The sequence below is a fragment of the Vulpes vulpes genome, chromosome 12, assembly GCF_048418805.1.
Source record: "Vulpes vulpes isolate BD-2025 chromosome 12, VulVul3, whole genome shotgun sequence".
Lineage (NCBI taxonomy): Eukaryota > Metazoa > Chordata > Mammalia > Carnivora > Canidae > Vulpes > Vulpes vulpes.
The window spans coordinates 131,694,017-131,713,601 of record NC_132791.1 but is presented as its reverse complement, the minus strand read 5'-3'; the positions used below and the strand labels follow the sequence as shown (position 1 = coordinate 131,713,601).

The 19,585-nt window shown below is 42.2% G+C and overlaps 1 protein-coding gene across 4 annotated transcripts in view; it reads left to right on the top strand.

The window, feature by feature from the left end:
* Window positions 1–19,585, top strand: part of ANKFY1 (ankyrin repeat and FYVE domain containing 1) — an 82,780-nt gene that overhangs the window by 6,587 nt on the left and 56,608 nt on the right. For all 4 annotated transcript variants that reach the window (XR_011995859.1, XR_011995858.1, XM_072729965.1 and 1 more), the window contains exons 2-3: window positions 9,165–9,357; window positions 14,399–14,517. Coding sequence is in view for 2 of the 4 variants with exons in the window: in XM_072729965.1 (XP_072586066.1) it covers window positions 9,165–9,357; window positions 14,399–14,517 (312 nt within the window). In the remaining 2 variants the exon portion in view is untranslated. The remainder of the gene's footprint in view (window positions 1–9,164; window positions 9,358–14,398; window positions 14,518–19,585) is intronic.

The window sequence follows — 19,585 nt, the reverse complement described above, 5'->3', positions numbered from 1 at the left end:
CTTCTTTCTTCTGCCCCTCCTCGTAACGACATATGTAATTATTCGTGGGGCCTGCCCATCTCAGCTCTTCAATTTCATTAGTCAGGTCTGCAGACCACCCCTCCTTGCCATTGCCATAGAAAGGTAACATTCACAGGTGCCAGGATTAGGGCATGGACATCGATGGAGACGGTTTTCCACCTACCATAGTAGGCAGCGTCATGAAATTTGATCTACTAAGTCGTAAGATTTCTAAAATTCTTCTGTTTGTGTGCAGTTTCTGAATGCTCAGAGAACATGCCACACAGTTCAAAGTACTGTCAGTGGACTACAAAGATAAATAAGACGTTTCCGGCCCTCAACAAACTTCTTAGACGAGCTACAACACCTCAGTAGGAAGCTTGTACTTTTGTAGACAGGGGAGAACCAACTGAAAGTGTTTGGCTAAGTGAAGCTGTGTTTTAAAAAAATCAGTCAGGGATGTGTGTGTGGAGTACAACGACAAGGGAAGTATGAGAGAAGGATGATAGGAGCATGTGAGTGAATGATGTATAGCTTCGAGAAAATGTTGGTGTGATGGTGTTCAGAAAGAGAAAGATGTCAAGGTGCATCCCAGAGGGACTGTGTTGTTAGTTTTATTGAGGCATAATTGACGAACAGTAAAATTCACCGTTTTTAACTTGTCAGTTGACATATTGACAGTAGTGTAGGTACACTGCAGTCATGATCTAGAACATTTCTATAATCTTAAGGAGTTCAAGGGAACTCCATTTCTGGGCCTCTGCATCAGTTCCATTTCTGGGCCTCTACAACCATTGATCTGCTTTCTGTGATGTGATTTCCCTTTTTCAAATGGAATTATGTAGTGTGTAGTCTTTTGTGTCTGGCTTCTTGAACTCAGCATGTTGCTTTTGAGGGAGTATGTTCATGTAGTCTATTTTTTTTTTTTTTTTTTTTTACCTGGGAGTAGTGTTTCATTACATTACTACTATTTGTGTCCATTCACCAGCTAGACCTTTGAGTTGTTTCCTGTTTGTACAGACATGTTTTTCATTTTTCTTACCTAAATACCTGGTGGTAGAACTGCTGGGTCACAGGGTAAGTGTATGATTAACTTCTGGAGAAACTGTCGGACTCTCTTCCAAAGTGGCTGTGCTGTTCTGTATTCTCACCTCTACATTTTTGCCAGCACTTTCCTTTTAGCCATCTAGTAGGTGTGCAGTGGCCGTCAGTGTGGTTTTAATTTGTATTTCTTTAATAACTAATGATACTTGTCATGCATTTATCTTCTTTGGTGAAGTGTTCAAATTTGTGGCCACTTTTTATTGAGTTGTCTTATAATCGTGAGTTTTAAGAGTTCTTAATATAGTCTAATAACAAGTCCTTTGTTGGAAATATGCTTATCAGATAGTTTTTCCTTGTCTGTGGCTTGCCTGTTCATTTTCTTATGTGTTTAAAGAACTTTTGAAATTTATAATGTCTAGTTTATCCAATTTTTTCTCTAATTCTTTTTATCCATTTAAGAAATCTGTGCCTCATCTAATACTTTTTTTTTCTATTTTTTAGTCTAGAAGTTTTATAGTTTTAATCTTTATGTTTAGATGAGTCAACTTTTCCATAGAGTGGTGTGTGAGAGTTGGGGTTTTCTTGTTCTATATGGATACTCAGTTGTTCCAGTCCCATTGTCCTGTCCTCATTGAAGTGCCTTGGCATGGTTGTCAAACCACCTCACCTGGCTGTATATGTGCAGGTCTGTGTCTGGGTTCCAGGCCATCCGCTGCTCTCAATGTCTATCCTGATGCTGATATGACATTGTCCTGGTTATTGCAGGCTTGTAATAAGTTTTGAAATCAAGTCATGGAAGTGCTGCATGTTTCTTACCCACTCCTCCCCTCAGTTGTTTTGGCTGTTCTAGGTACTTTTAATTTCCATATAAGTTGTAGAATTGTCTTGTTAAGTTATACCAAAAAAAAAAAAAATCTGAAATTTTATTGGGATGATGTTGAATCATGGATCAATTTGGGGAAAATTGACATTTTTTTAAAGATAAATTTATTCATTTGAGAGAGTGCTTGCATGGGGGTGAGGCAGAGGGAGAGGGAGCATCTCAAGCAGACTCCCTACTGAGTACTGGGCCTAAGACTTAATCCTAGGAGCCTGAGATCATGATCTGAGCTGAAATCGAGAGTCAGATGCTCAGCCACCCAGATTACCTCCCCCCCCCAGAATTGACATCTTAATAACACTGAGCCTTCTGTTACAAGACCATAGGATAACTCTCCATTTATTTATTTATTTATTTATTTTTTATTTTTATTTTTATTTTATGATAGGCACACAGTGAGAGAGAGAGGCAGAGACATAGGCAGAGGGAGAAGCAGGCTCCATGCACCGGGAGCCCGACGTGGGATTCGATCCTGGGTCTCCAGGATCGCGCCCTGGGCCAAAGGCAGGCGCCAAACTGCTGCGCCACCCAGGGATCCCTAACTCTCCATTTATTTAAGTTTTTATTCATTTTTTATTTTTTATATTTTTAAAGATTTTATTTATTCATGAGAGAGAGGCAGAGACACAGGCAGAGGGAGAAGCAAGGCTCCATGTGGGGAGCCTGATATGGGACTCGATCCCAGGACCCCTGGGTCACGCCCTGAGCCGAATGCAGATGCTTAACCACTGAGCCACTCAGGCGTCCCTGAGTTTTTAAAATTTCTGTCAGCAGTGTTTTATGGTTTTCAGTGTGCAGGTCTTGCATATTTTTTGTTAAATGTATTCCTAAGTAGTTTATATATTATATTCTTGTAAGTGGATTATCATAATTTATTCATAGGGCTTTTAAATCTGGGTAACAGTTGAAATGGAAGTAGCAAGAGGAGTTTGATTTGAAGAACTTTGATTTGGGGCTTGATGAGTTTGTGGTACTTGTAGGTTATCCTCCATGAGAGGCTTTTAAGATTTGGAGCCATTTACAGGTAGGTAACAGTCAAGTATGAGTGTGCATGAGGCCTTCAGGAAACAAAGTTTAGAGCAACGTGAGTTGTAGGTCTCAACCTTGTAGGTAGTCAGACTAGATGCTTTCTTTTCTTTTCATAATTGGCTCTGGGCATTCTTTTGATAGACTAATTCTTTAAAAATCACCTAGAGCGGGGGTTGGTAACTCTGGCCTGTTTGCCAAATCTGACCTGAGACTTAACTTTTGTACAGCCCTTGAACTAAGAATAAATAAGTAAGTATATGTTTGTTTGTTTTTTTTAATGATTGAAAAAAATCAAAAGAAGACTATATCTCATGGTATGTGAAAAGTGGATGACATTCAGTTTTCAGTGTCTGTAAACAAATTTTGGGGGAGAACAGCCCTGCTTATTCATTTGTGCTTTTGCATTACAATGGCAGAGTTGAGTAGTTGCCATAGACTGTGTGTCCCACAGAGCCTGAAATAGTCCAGTCTGGCCCTTCACTGAGTTAGTTTGCCCAGTCCTGACTTAGAAGGAAGAATCTTGTATAGACCACTGCTGGTTCCTTCTCTGACTGTCCCATGACTTGCTGATTAAATATATGTAGAATTATTTTAGGCTATTCATTGCGAATGCAGATATTTGAGTCTTAAGCATTTTTGGTTAAGTCAAGACTCATGAACTGTCAGCTCCTCACGATGATGTCTGACCTCAGATTGCTGTTGGTGAAGAGCATGTGGGTGTTTACTATCTGGGCAGAAACATGGTAAAATTATAATGCAGGCTGCTGACAGTCCTCACTGATACTTATCAGCCCTTTTGGGGAAATGATAGGTTTTCTGTGTTATGTAAATTTCCATGCTTATTTTTCTAAAGGAAAATTGGAGGAAGAGGAGGGAACATCAGTTGAAACCAGCCACTTAATGAAGAAGTAGATAGTAACCCTTTAAACCAGACAGTGCTCTAAACGATTTAACGTGACTTAATTCGTCCTTGACAAAACTCTGAGATACGGCTTTTATTCCCATTTCCTCCAGAGAGCAGTGACTGCCTGAGGTCCCATGGCTAGTTAGTGGGCAGGCTGGGTTCCAGCTCAGTCCAGTGAGGCTCCAGAGTAATGCCACTGGGGACGAGACTGTGTTGCCTTTCTAAGGGTTGTGGTAGTAGCAAACATTCACTGACCATACATCGCAGGGCAGGTCTTCTTCTAAGTCACAACACATTTACAGATAAGAATGAGGCATTTGGCTTAGGTGTCCCCAATAGAAAGTGTGGGGCCAGGGTCTGATCCCACTTAGTCTTGGTCCAGAGTCTGTGCTTTTCCCCCTGCCCTGTGCTGTAGGTCCTCTCTCCGCTACTGCTCAGAATGGTAACTGTATGCTTTTTTCCTATATAAACTCTTAACAGCTTGATTGCACTTCAAGGACACTCTTGTTGTTTGCAAGCAGACTTGCTTTCTCCATGATATAAGAAATGGTGTGATGATGGTGGTATCACTGTTCGGCAAGGATGCTGGGCAGGGAAGCATCTGTGATTTTGTGATAAGAGCCCTAAGTCACCCTGAAGCCTTCTTTTATCTTGCCTCTTCTCATGATAATCTTTATAGGTCCAGGCAGCTAGAATTTTGTGTCAGCAATTCTGGAGAGAGATTAGGGCTGTTGCTGTAGATTTTGGAATTATGTGTGGATAACTGATAGCCAAAGACATTTACAGGGATTCCTTGAAACAACTTTTATGCCCTCCTAATTTTAAGGGTTAAAGGAATCAGTGACTTCTATTCTCCAAGGCAAATGTCTTCATAACTCAGTATCCAGATACCTTGTGCCCATTAGTTTTGTTTCACCCTTCTTGTTTGTGAGCGCCTTGTAGGTACTACATTGGTGCCAGTGTTTGCAAGAGGTGCGAGCCAGACCATCTTTTTAAAAACCTCTCCAAGAGGCAATTCCTAATCTGTAATGCTTAGTCCATGTAGGTTCTTCATAAATACTTGAAGATGCATACATAGTTTAAGTGAAATGGAAATGCACAGTTGTGGGTTGGAGCTCTTGAGGAGCATAATACTTAGGTGTGATGGGAACTGAGGAGAAAGGGTTCATTTTGCTTTGTGGAAGAAGCATCAACGGTCTGTAGCTGCAGGCTGGCCCTGTCTCTCAGGCAAGTGGGATGTAAGTATAACTAGCAGATAGAACTAGCAAGTTGAGGTGTCCTCTGGCCATCCTTTTCATTTGGCTTAGGCAGAGGCAGGAGTGGCAGGCGTGTTTGTCAGTGAGCTCTTGATAATGAGGCTGGGCCTTGCCTGCTAATTATTTGTATTTCTCATATTCTGAGTACTATGTTTTCTACAAACCTGTTGACTGATACTAGTTTGAAGGGAGAATCTGACCAAGAAAGTAAAAGACTGAAGCCAGTTACTTAAATTTTCTGGACTCAGTATGCTACAGATTCTTACCAGGCTTTATTTAAATCATTTGAAGTAAAACACCCCTCTTTTGGGACGTTTTCCCTTGTTCTCGTGTAAGCCACGTGGCTTCAGGGTCTGGTTGTATCCCCGGCAGAGTGCTGTCTTTTCCATTCCCCTGTAGCTTTATAAACAAATCGTGTGCCGTGATGGTCATCTTTGGCATTGGCTCTACATTCTTAATGAACGTGACTGTATTATGCACTTGTCTTCTTCAGAGTGGAAATCTTCCAACAAATCAGCGAATGAACCAAAAATGCAATTCAGTGGGTCTTCTGTCTTCACATAAGTTCCCAGAGCCATCTCCCTGCTCGCGATTTGGGGAGGTGTGTGCTGGCTGCTGAACTCTTCCTCCAGGGCTGTCAGCCGTTTTTATTTTTTAAAACATTTGATTTATTTATTCATGAGAGACAGAGAGGCAGAGACACTGGCAGAGGGAGAAGCAGGCTCCCTGCAGGGAGCCCAATGTGAGACTTGATCCCAGGACCCCGGGACCACTCCCTGAGCCAAAGGCAGACGCTCAACTGCTGAGCCACCCAGGTGCCCCCCCCCCCCCCCCCCCCCGCCAGGGGGGGAGCTGTTTTAAAAGTACACTTTCCCCAGCCCCACCCCAGATCTCCTCAACAGCCTGAGTGATTCTTAGGCAGCACAGCCTGGGGGTAACATCATCCTGCAGACCCTGAGAGGCCAGGGGTGGTCACGGGTTTGGCATCATCTGGGAGTTGAACTAAAAAATGTGGTCCTAGGTTCCTCCCTTGAGAAAGTTTTGTGACCTCTGAAAACCCTTCTACTTGGGTATTAGAAAATTATTTGTCTTTGTTTTCCATAATCTTTAAAATGTGTATAAAACAATATATTTGCTTTAAAAGTGCACATAGATTTAAATTTAAATATCGGGGCACCTGGGTGGCTCAGTCAGTTCAGTGTCTACCTTCGGCTCAGGTCTTGATCTCAGGGTCCTGGAATCGAGCCCCACATCGGGCTCCCTGCTCAGTGGGGAGTCTGCTTCTCCCTCTGCCCCTTGCCCCCCACTCATACTTTTTCTCCCTTTCAAGTACGTAAATGAATAAATGAATAAATAAATAAACAAACTTAAAAAAAACCCAGTCTATTAGTATTTCTCTTAAATCTTGTTTTCTTTTTTCCTGTCTGAAAAAATACTGCTTTCTAATTATAAAAGCAGAACACATTTGTTTAGAGTACCTGAAATGTGCAGAGAAGTGCAGTAATACTTCCCCCATGAGACCTGCTAATATTTTGTCTGATTTGTCTTTTTATTTCTCAGACATGTGAATATTTATAATAAAATTGGAATTATAAAGTATAGTTTCAGTGCCTGCTTTTTTCTGTTAATATTTATCTTTGAATATGCATGTATAGTGTTACATATTTCTTTGAAAACATTTGTTGCATAACTTCACAATCAAGTACCACACTTAGTTTATTTAATAATTCTTGTGGTTTTGAACCAATTTTTGATTGCATATTTATAAAGAACAGCAATTGGGTTGCAGGTAGGGGAGAGATGAAGATGAGGAGGGGAAAGGAATCCTCTTTTATGAAACTGGATTGTACAAATATTTAGTGAACCTTTGTGTGTCAGGCCGTGTGGTAGGCTCTGAGATGTAGATGTGAATCCTTTCACATTGGGGATCAGATACAATGACTGAGGGCCTGAATTAAGTCATAGTGGAGATGGGGATACAGCAGACAGGAAGGATTCCCAGAGATGTTTAAGTGGGAAAGTTGATTTCTGTAGGGTTGGGGCCATGCGAGTGAGAGGGAGATATTTTAAGATTACTCCCACATTGCCCCTTTACATAACTGGGGTGGACAGTGGTGTCATTTATTAGTATAGGGACCATACAAAGGTGGAGCAAATTTGCCTAAAGTTCTGTCCTGGGCGTAGTGAACTTGAGGTGCCTGTGGGCCACTGGACAGCAGTGTCTTTTAGGCAGATAGATGAGGCTAAGAAAAGAAGTCTGGACTACAGAAATGGGTCCGTGGATCATTGGCACTTAGATTGTGGCATCAGCTGCAGAACCTGACCTGGTGGAGCTGCCTTGGGAAAACATACAGTTGAGAAGAGGGCCAGGGGTATAACCCTGGAGAGTATCAGTGGTCAGCGGTGAGAGGGATGCAGAGAAGCATGGGAAAGACAGAATCGGAATTGGAAAGAGGGTAGCATTGTGGTTGCTGAAAGAAGGGAATAAAATTGTCATATGCTGCTTGGTAGGTCCAGGAGAAGAACCATGGCAAGTGTCTGTTGGATTTGGCTATTAGGTCATTGTTGAGGAGTTTCAAGGGAATGGCGGGGACAGAGGAGGGAGTGGCTGGGGAGTAGGGGTCAGGAGGTGGTGTATGGAAGGGTAGTGGTGGGCAGATGTGCTGTGGAAGGAGGGTTTTGTTTTGCTAGAGTCCTGAACAGGTTTATGTGTGCTCTTTTCATCCCAGTTGAAAGAGATTGAAGCTGCTAGAAGGGTGGTTGATGCTAAAGCAGAGGACCTGCACAGAGTGATGGGATTGGGGCCTAGGTGGAGGGATTGCACACTTGCGTAGGTGGAAGATGCTTACCCTGAGGGAGCACAGGGTGGGCGGGAGAAATTGTGGCCAGAGTTGTTAGCAGTAGCTCACTTTGCTCAAGACACTGAGAATGAGGCAGGTTGCATGCAAGATGGGCTTGACGGCAGTGTCTTGTGAGGGGTAGAAGGGGGAGGGGCCAAGGCCTGGAGCTCCCTATTTCCATGGTTAGAGGTCTGGATCTGTAGAGGTACTGATTAACATCGTGTCCTGAGTCCATCAAGGCTTTGGATCCCAGGTAACGGAGAAGGAGAAGGGGAGTTTCTTCACCGTGTACTTCCTCAGGGAAGTCTTCCCTGGTGTCCTAAGTTAAATTTATTACCGGTTCTCTACTTCTGTGCTTTCCTTCTAGTGCTCCTAGAGTTGTATTTCTGCGTTTGATTGTTAGCAGTGTTATTGTAATCATAAAAGTTTCCTCAGCAAACTGAAAGCTCTGAGGACAAATACATCTGAATTTGCTTACCAATGTGCAGTGTCTGGGACCTAGTAGGTGCTCAGTAAATGTTTGTTGAGTTTAAGAATCAAATATAGTAGTTTTCAACCTTTTTAATCTGCCTCAGCATGCCTGTGGATGTGACCTGCTTTCATCTGAACCATTATTGACTGCTCTGCTTCTTTCCTGAAGGAGGGGAGGTCAGGTGGTGTGGAATAGTGGGTAATAAACCATAGGCCCTGGTGTGAGAATGTATGAGCTTTTAGCCCAGCCCCATGTCTCAGCAGCCACAGGACTGTAGCATCCTCACCTGTGGAGTGGCTGGTGATTGTGCCAACTACATGGGGTTGTTCTGAAGCTTGCCTGAAAGAGTTCACATATGACATATAAGAATCAATTTTCACTACTAGTGATTGGGGAAAAAAAAGTCCTAGGTGATTTTGATAATCTTTCTTTGAGACTCCTGGCTTGATGATAAAGGATTTGCAGGGCAGGTACCTGTTAGCAACTTAAGTGTGTTTGTTTCTTGTCATTTATTGAATATTGAGCTTCAGAGAAACTGAGTAGAGAAATCCCTGAACCATAGGGTCTTTCTGGCCCAGTAATGCGGTGTCACCTGTAAACAAAGCCATTATGGGTCCTCAGTCAGTATTGCTAAGAAGTAGATATTTTGCTAGCGGTCCTGTCTGTGGGGTGAGGAATTGGTGAATGCTGTCTGCTTCACATGTGCCACAATAAACTTGATTCTTTGTTTCCCTCACAGAGGAGGTGGCCAAGTTGGAGAAGCACTTGATGCTTCTCCGACAGGAGTATGTCAAGCTGCAGAAGAAACTGGCAGAGACGGAGAAGAGATGCACTCTCTTGGCTGCGCAGGCAAACAAGGAGAACAGCAATGAGTCCTTCATCAGCCGCCTGCTGACCATCGTGGCTGACCTGTATGAGCAGGAGCAGTATAGGTGAGCCTGTGGACGCAGGACTCTTTGGATGGATTCCCTTTGGTTGTCACTCCTCTCTTACTGACTCCCTTCCAAGTTAATTTTTCTCTAACCAGGATACTAGCAAACCTTTAGCAAACCTGGAATGTAACCCCTTTGGGGCAAGATTTAGTTCCTTTTATTTCCTGTTTATTTTCAGCACAGAGTTTGGGAGTTGTGGTGATAGCATTAGTGATGTAGACTGGAATTAGCTTACATGTCCAGGGATTCAGAGGGAAAGGTCACTTTCTCTTGGGATAATAAAGGAAAGAGTCTTGGAATGAGTGGGGAGGGTAGCGGGTGATTGGGGAGGATCTGCAGTCACACAGCCTGTGGTAGAGGCTCAGCGGGCACTTATGGCTGTGTGACCTGAAGTTGTGTGACATGCTTCAGACTCCTAAACTATAAAATGAGGATGCTGCTGCTTACCATTATGTTGTGAGGATTAAGTTAATAAGTACATGTTTGAATCACTTAGATCAGTGTCTGGCACATAGTAGCTGTTGTTACTAAGTGAGTTTTGAGGTAAATGTTCTAGATGGGGCAGGGTTCAGTAGATAAAGACCACGAGGTTCTAGTAGGGGAGCGTGAGGTTAGGCTGAGACATAGCATCATGCAGAGGATTCAGAGGACAGGAGGGGCTGTCATGGGGTACGTGTCCATGTGGGGGGGCACTGGAAGAGGTGGGCAAGGTAGGGTAGTTTGCATTGGGAGACCAAGATGGGAAATTTGGACTTGATACTCTAGGCATTGTGGGACAGCACTTTGACTTGTTGGACTGTCATTGTCAAAGTGGTGTTACAGGAAGACGAACCTGGTACCATCGTGTAAACAGCACTGTGCAAAGGATAGGGTGGAGGAGTGGCTGGAATGTTGTGCATAGTCTAGACCAGAGATGAAGAAGGGTCAAATCAGGATGATGGCAGTGGCTGTGGAGAAGACATGGGTGTGAATGTACATACGAGGGAGAGTTTGGCTACTGAAGAGATGGATGATCAGACTAGCTAAGACTTAGTAAAATTCTACAATAAATCAGGACATTTAAAATAATTTTTTTTTTTAAATTTTTATTTATTTATGATAGTCACAGAGAGAGAGAGAGAGAGAGAGAGGCACAGAGACACAGGCAGAGGGAGAAGCAGGCTCCACGCACCGGGAGCCCGACGTGGGATTCGATCCCGGATCTCCAGGATCGCGCCCTGGGCCAAAGGCAGGCGCCAAACCGCTGCGCCACCCAGGGATCCCAGGACATTTAAAATAGATAACGTCCAGAACTGCCATATTCCAACTTAATCATTTGTAAAAGAAAGAAAAGTTTAATACCAAAAACATAGGAAGTATATACTCTGAGTAAGGATAGCCTTTAAAAATGAACAGATATAGCTACTTGTAAAATATAGTTGTCTCTTTTTTTTTCTTCTTTTTTCCATGGACAAGTGAAAACTGTTTCCCCTGGTGTGGGGAGGCCTGACCCTGCACTGTTGTGGGCGCCTTGCTTGCACTCCAAGGATCTTCTCCCTTAGAACTCCCATTGTTGGAATATAAAAAATAGTGAAAGGGAATAAAGGGGAAAGGAGAGAAAATGAGTGGGAAATATCAGAGAGGGTGACAGAACATGAGAGACTCCTAACTCTGGGAAACGAACAAGGGGTTCGTTTCGACCACCCCCGAAAGGGAGGTGGGCGGGGGGTGGGGGTGACTGGGCGATGGGCACTGAGGGGGGCACTTGATGGGATGAGCACTGGGTGATATGCTGTATGTTGGGAAATTAAACTCCAATTAAAAAAAAAAAAAGAACTCCCATTGTTTACTTTCTGTTACTTTTCTGCCTTGTGCATCCATTATACTGCGGCCCCTCTGGGAGGCCATGGATTGGGCCCCTCGCTGTAGTGTGGTCCCATGGCTTCAGCATGCACCTGCTGAGCTGCTTAAGCTTAAGCCTGTCCCCTCACCCAATGCAGGTTGGAGATCCCATGGTGAATGGGGCCTTCAGAGGTGACTGGGGCTTTGTAGATGGAGTACCTGAAGCTGGAAGATCAGTTTCTAAAGCAGATGGTCTTTTACTAGAATAAGAAAAAAAAAAAATCCACAAACCTTTGTCCCATAATATGCATGTTGTTGAAGATTTTATTTTATTTTTTTTAAAGATTTTATTTATTTATTCTTGATAAAGAGAGAGAGGGGCAGAGACACAGGCAGAGGGAGAAGCAGGCTCCCTGCAAGGAGCCCAATGCAGGACTCGATCCTGGGACTCCAGGATCACACCCTGGGTCAAAGGCAGGCGCCAAACCGCTAAGCCACCAGGGATCCCTGTTGAAGACTTTAAACAGTATTTATAGGGCAGCCCTGGTGGCGCAGTGGTTTAGCACCGCCTTCAGCCCAGGGTGTGATCCTGGAGACCCGGGATTGAGTCCCACATCAGGCCTCCTGCGTGGAGCCTGCTTCTCCCTCTGTCTGTGTCTCTGCCTCTCTCTTTCTCTGTCTCTATGAATAAATAAATAAAAAGTCTTTTTAAAAAACCCCACTATTTATATGTGCATCTCGTTAACTGGAGTAATTAAAGAATAGGTATTCAAAGGGTTTTAAATTGAGAAATGTGGAAAAAATTGGTCCCTTTATTTTTACTTAAGTTCAGAAGAAGGTTTTTGTTCCTTATGATAGTTAAAAGTGACAGTAATACATCATTCTTCCAGTAATCAAGCTTACAGTTTTCCTGTTAAAGTGTTTGAGAAACTACCAAGAAGAAGGTCTTACTTATGCTTCCTCTCCAGTAACGATATCCTAGTATCTGTATTTTACAAGGAAATGCTCTTTGACTGGAGTGAAAATTAAAAAAAAAAATTATTTATTATTTATTTGAGAGAGAAAGAGAGAGAGGAGAGAGAGAGAGAGAGAGAGAGAGAGAGAGAAAGAAAGAGAGAACCAGCAGGGGGAGGTGCAGAGGGAGAGGGAGAGCCGACTCCCCACTGAGCAGGGAGCCCAATGCGGGACTGGATCCCAGGACCCTGAGATCATGACCTGAGCTGAAGGTAGATGCTCAACCGACTGAGCCACCCAGGTGTCCCTAGAATGAAAAAAATTTAAAATTATTAGCCTCCTATTTGTTTCTGCTTAGTGTTCTCAGAAACTTACGCAGTCTTCCCTTTTTTTTTTTTTTTTAAGATTTTATTTATTCATGAGAGACACAGAGAGAGAGGGGGCGGTGGGCAGAGACACAGGCAGAGGAAGAAGCAGGCTCCATGCAGGGAGCCCGACGTGGGACTCGATCCCAGGTCTTCAGGATCACGCCCTGGGCTGAAGGCGGCACTAAAACACTGAGCCACCCAGGCTGCCCTAGTCTTCCATTTTTGAATTGCATTTATAGAAATTGTTATTGTTAGAAAATATTAGCAAAGTCCTTGTCTGTATTTCCCTTTGGTATGTTGGACTACAAAAGAGAAAACAGTTTGGCCTGACAGTCATGAATATACATAAATATTCATTTTTATGATTTTGTGGCTAGAAGTCCAGTTGCTGGCTGAAACTGGAAACGAGTCTTCATTTAAATTACCGGAATTTAATACTTTATGCATAAATTCAGAGTTTAAAAATTTGTGCTTTATAAACAGCTTGTTTTCATGAATTTTAGAAATTTTGTCAATGGATATGATTTGTTCTATTTTAATAAAATATCGATTATTTCTTTTTATTTGTTGATTAATAATATTTTACTATGTTAACAGTAGTTAGTTGGTAATAATTTGAAATACTGAGTATCCTGTTGCTCTTCTGATCAACTGTGATTAGTTGCAGCCTGGTCTTCATTGAAGCTGGAATTGCTGACATGCTTACATCATCATATAGTACATTCTGGATGGTGTGTTTGTGGGATAAACTGCATCTGTATCAAGCATTATATAGAAACAGTGTTCTGCTCGGGTCTCCTCTTAAGTGGATGAGTTAATTCATGTAATAGATTTTTTTTTTCCTTTTATTGTAGTGACTTTTGTCTATTTAGCTTGTAAAGGTTTCCGCCCTAACATGTTTTGAAGGGGAGTATGAAAATAAAAGAACATGTAAATACACAGAATGATGATAATTAATGACTTTGGATTGCTGCCAACAAAGCCATCTGGCACATGCTTGTGTCAGCCCAGTGGGTCATCCTTAAGTTTTTGTTAAATGTCCAGACGCTTTCCTCCCTCAGCATTTGACATTTCAGAGTCAAACATAAATAACTATTTGGAAAGCTTTTTTCACATAATGGTTTGTCATAAATATGGAAATTTTTTTTTTTTAAAGATTTTTATTTACTTGAGGGAGAGAGAGAAAGTGAGAGAACACAAGTCGGGGGAAAAGCAGAGGGAGAAGCAAACTCCTCACTGAGTGGAGAACCTGACACAAGACTCAATCCCAGGACCCTGAGATCAGGACCTGAGCCAAAGGCAGACGTCTAACCAACTGAGCCACCCAGGTGCCCCTAAAACATGTTTGAATAAAAGATTTCTCCTACCCCATTTCCTTATAAATGGTGGAGTAAAATATGTCCAATAATAGGTCTAAATGTTTCTTTTGAGATCAGGAATCTGGATATTGGGTTTCATGTTCTTGCCAGCTTTGTCAAAGCCAATTTTTAGTTTTTCCGCATACCCTTGTTTGAGCGCCAGGACAGTACAGAGCTAGTGTCCTGCTGTTTACCCTTCCTGTTTTTCTCTCCCTGATGATTTATCCTGATTTATTCTGCATGAAACCTCATCTTGATTTTATATGAATATTAATCCTCCTATTTATCTGGTAGATTCACCGCTTTAAGAATCCCACTAAGGGAAAAGCAGAACATCCTATGTGACCTGAAGCTTGAATGTAGAAATACAAACATGTCTAGCAATGTATATTATACACATGGCCCAGTACAGTTCAATGCTAGCACAGAGAGAGAGGTTTGCTGTGATTTTTCTTCTTTTGCAGATATATGTTGATCAACCCCTCTATTTATCATTTGTGAATCCTAGCCATACCTAATTATGACATTTTTCTTTATCAGCGATCTGAAGATAAAGGTTGGAGGCCAGCACATCCACGCACACAAGTTTGTCCTGGCAGCCCGCAGTGATAGCTGGAGTCTGGCTGCTTTGTCTTCCACCGAGGAGCTGGACCTTTCAGGTGAGCCTCTGACCTGGTGAGGGTTCAGAACTGCTAGCGCAAGAACTCTTGGCAGAAAGTTGTGTGTGTCATTTTGAAATATTAGTGGTTTAATGAAAGTAGAAAACGTATCAGTCGATGGTGACCATAAACTAGTTAAATAATTAGTGAATCGGTGGGTTGAACTCAAACACTTGTTTGATATCTGACTAATAAATTGTAAATATTTGGATATATTCAATATCCTTATAATTTATAAATTTAAAGTATATGTCCAAAAACTCTTTTCATATAATATTACAAATATGGGAGCAAGGATAGAAAAAAGTTTTTCTTCACCTAAAAAGTCTGGTGTTCATTTGTTTAAAATTTAATCATAGTTGCCCAAGTACTATTCCTGATTTACTTCTGAACTCAGAAGTAAGAGTTACTCTAGAGACGAGGAGTTGTCTTTCTTTAGCATTAAAGGATGACCATTAGGCTTCAGAATTTGAGCGGGTGCATTGAGCTGTTTAATGTATGACTTAAAATTGTTTTATGCCACATTATGTTGTATAGAATTTGGGTGAATGCGGTAGTAAGTAGACTTACAAAATTCATTTTCAGAAGTTTACTTTAGAATTGCATTATCATTTATTACCTACTTTTTTAAAAACAAATTTAAAATTTAATTCTCTTATTAATAGTCATGAGAATTAGAACATATGGTAAGGAGATACTCAGGTAATAGGATAATAAGTTACTTGGCAGAAGTGATTGGCTGTGTGAAAATACTGCTGAATTAGATCTTTCTTCAAAAGGTTTGCCAGTTCGGAAGGTACTATTTTCTATGTGCAGTGCTGGGAACACTGAAATGATTACAACAAAGTCCTTGCCGTACAGAAATGAGGTAATAACAGATCATTTCAGGCCAGGGTTCTGCATACAGTATTATAATTGTTTTATGTCTAAGGCACAGAAGATCAGCATGGGCTGATCTGAGCAGTGTTGCAAAGGTTAAGTGGGCGTTTATATTAAGAGTTTAGGGGAGCAGGGATCCCTGGGTGGCGCAGCGGTTTAGCGCCTGCCTTTGGCCCAGAGCGCGATCCTGGAGACCCAGGATCGAATCCCACATCAGGCTCCCGGTGCGTGGAGCCTGCTTCTCCCTCTGCCTGTGTCTCTGCCTCTCTCTCTCTCTCTGTGACTATCATAAATAAATAAAAAATTAAAAAAAAAAAATTAAGAGTTTAGGGGAGCAGATGGCTAATGCATCTTTACTGTGAGTGAACTCTTGTTTCTTTAGGATCATTTCTGGGGTTTAGCCTGAGACCCATAATTCAGAATTGCAAATACAATATCTATGCATGGATACACATATGTGTCTATACATAGGCGCCTATACCTGTGACTACACATCTGTTTGGGAGACAGTCTTCGCTGCTGTACGACGAAAATCTCTGAGCAGAGCTTTTCCTGAGGCCATATGTCTTTGACTCCCTATGTAACAGAACTGTGGATAACGTTTATTTATTTATTTTTTATTTTTAAAGATTTTATTTATTTATTCATGAGAGACACACAGAGAGAGAAGGCAGAGACATAGGCAGAAGGAGAAGCAGGCTCCTCGCACGGAGCTGCTGCATGTGGAACTCGATCCCAGGACTCCAGGATCATACCCTGGGCTGAAGGCGGTCCTAAACCGCTGAGCCATCCAGGCATCCCTGTGGATAACTTTTAAAGCCCATTAGATCATGAGGTATTCTTCACAAGGTGCATGATAGGATCTTAATTTAACTACATGACCAGGTAGTTTACAAAGACTAGAGGAGATTATGTTGAATGCAATCAAAATGAATAAGAGTGGAGAACAAACCAAACTTTGTAAGGATACAGAAAATTGCATTAAGGTGTAAAAAGCCTAATTCAAACATTACCATTTTGCTTTTACTTTTTTCGTACATCCTAACACTGAAGAGTAGCTTTAAGTCAGTGACTGAGCGCAAGACTGCATCACTGTGAATCAGGAGATTAGAAAATGTTTAGTGTGGGAAAGTGTAGTGTTCATGCCTTTAAATGTCCTTGGGCTCCTTCCTGTTGTAAATACTAAGCCTGGTTTGATCCCTGTGGGATCACAGAAGGAAGCCACAGCAGAGTAAAGGTTTTCTGTCTTGGGTAGATTAGATACCTCCTCGTTAGCTGACAGCCCAGCCTGTGGTGATTCTTTTTTTCATACAGTTTATCCGTGAAATTTGTCCTGGGGTGAGTGTGAAGGAGGTGGTGCTAGAGGTGGACCTGTTAGCCTTTATTCCCTTGTGTGTTCAGCCGCAGCCCTGCTGCATTGCCTGGGGGGTGTGGGTGCCATCGCCCAGTTTGGGTTGTAGCAGCTGGGAGTGCCTCCCAATCCTGTAGGTTATGTGATACCTGGAAGCACTGACCCTGCAGGGCTGGCCAGCAGTTTGAGGGAGATTGGGAATAAGCTCTTGTAAACAAGTGTATAAATAGCGCAGCAGCTATGTTTTAAGTGGTTGAACTTTTCCACACTAATGGAGTTGATAAAATCATTTCATGAATTTGTTGGTGTTTCTTCAGAATTATTCCCTCCATATCACAGATGATGGACACCTCAGGGCACTAGGACACAGAGCAGTGAACAGAATTAAATTCCTGTTTGCATGGAACTTACATTCTTAGACTGACTTTCTGAGTTCCACATTTTCTTTTGAAGTTTTTGTGTAATTGGTATTTCTTAAAACTCAAAATAAGTACAACTTTGTGTTAGTCATTGTAAGGGTTTTAGCATGTGTTGGTGAGGATACAGTAAGGCATTGAATGCCAAGTATTTAAAACGTGTCCAAATATATGAGAGTTTTCTTAACCCATACGTTGTTCCAAAGAGTACATACACTGTGTTGTGTCTGGTATGATGCATTGACAAAAGTGCAGTTATTTCTGTAGGATTTGCAGTAAGCACATAACCTCGGTCTAATTGTGAGAAAGTATCAGACAAACCCAAATCGAGGAACATTTCACAAAGTAACAGGCCAGTGTCACTGAAGTCTGTCAGGGTCATGAAAGACAAGGTACCAATATTACAGACAGGAGAACAGGGAGACAGTGAAATGCAGTGTGGTTTCTGTACCATAACAAGGAAAAATTGGCAAGATTTGTAAAGGTCCATAATTAGGTAACAGTTCTGTGTCAGTCCTAATTACCTAGTTTTGATTATTGTCCTGTGATTAGATGTTAATATAAGGGGAAGATGGGTAAGGGGTATCTGGGAACTCTGTAACTTTTCTGTAAGTCTGAAATTATTTCAAAACACAAAGATAAAGAGATAGAAATTTGCTTTTTATTTCTTTATTGTTTGAATTATAAAGATACATTTGTTATATTATAAAGATACTGAGTGATCAACTGGGAGGAGAAAGAATTTAACTACTAGCTCAACAGAGTATCTCCAGACTGGAAGGAGAGCTTCTCTGTGAAGTAAAACTGCTTGCTTCAGGCAAAACGACTTGTTTATAGTATCCCTATAACACTTTAGCAAGAACGGCTCCCAGCATTAGACTACTTGCTTTGAAGATAGAGTTTCTGGTGTGCTTTCTCCAGCAAAGGTCTGATGCTTTCCTGGCATAACTGTTTGTGGCGAGTCCTTCAACTTTCCTGGAATGTGTCCTGCGTTCTGTCAAGCCTGTCCAAGTACCAGAGAGCATCCTTCTCCCTCCTGTTGAGTCTGCTAGGGCAAGCTGTGCCCTGAAGCACCACCTAGAGGCTGCTCTGTACAGTGGAGAGCACCCCAGAGAAGCAGGAGGAGCACTTTGCTGCAGCTCACGACCCCCGCCCTCCCTAACCCCGGCATCCGCAAGGTGTTTTTGTTTTTAAGAGAAACACAGCAATACTTGAATACTTGATGTCTGTTGGATACCGTGTGAACTGCTAGCTGAACGTGGTTCAGTTAGGGTTAGATCATGCTGTATTCCTTTGGATGATATCCATGGTAGACTTAAAGTATGTCCATAAATAATTTGATCCTCCTCCCTTCAAAGGTGGGACCCTAAACCCCTTCCTTCAGTACAGGCCGACTGAGCTCTACCCGAGAGATGGGGGTGGAAGTGATGGCAGGTTCCTTTTGAGGCAGTCGTGGAAGGCACTGTGATTTCCTCGTTGGTCTGTCTTTCGGAATACTCTCTGGAGAGCTAGCTGCTCTGTGCTGAGGATGTCACACAGCCTTGTGGGCTCCTGCTGAATGCTCATGCCCCTTGCCTGACATTCTCTGGCAGACTCTGTATCATCAGTGGTGAAACTCCCTTACTCCATCCTGGTGTTGCTGTTGTGTTTTTCTAATTATTGTTTATGTTAACTTTGTGTTTTTGTGTAAAATAGTCTTACAGCAACACCCGGGTGGCTCAGTCGGCTAGGCATCTGCCTTCAGCTCAGATCATGATCCCAGGGTCCTGGGATTGAGTCCCACATCGGGCTCCTGCTCAGCAAGGACTCTGCTTCTCCCTCTGCTGCTCCCCCTACTTCTGCTCTCTCTCTCAACTCTCTCTGTCAAATAAGTAAATAAAATCTTTAAAAAAGATAAAATAGTCTTTTAATACTAGTAGTAACAGCCATGTTCACATGGTTATTACTGCGTCCTGGTAGAGCTCTGTGTATACTTCACCTGTATTCACTTACTTATCTTTAGAATGGTGTTTTGAGATGAGTACTGTTTGCTTCTATTAAATAGATGAGGGAACTGTGAGGGATGGTAATATAGAATGACCCACCCCGGTCAGCAGTAGGAAGTATGCAAGCTGGAGTTTGAACCCAGCCAGTTTGGCTACAGAATCCTCGCCATTAACCACAGTGCTGTGCTGCCTCTCACCTTTGGTTTCTTCGCTTCCAACTTCATTGAGATGTAAAGAAAGTATAATAAATTGCGCTTATTGAAAGTGTATAGTCTGCTCACTTGACATAATTGTGAAACCATCCACAGAATGACAAACACTTTCACTTCCCTAAAATTTCCTCCCATGTCTTTGTAATCCATCTCTCTTCCATCCACATCCCCAGGCATCCACTGATTGGCTTTCATTTATTGTTAGATTAACTTGCATATTCTAAA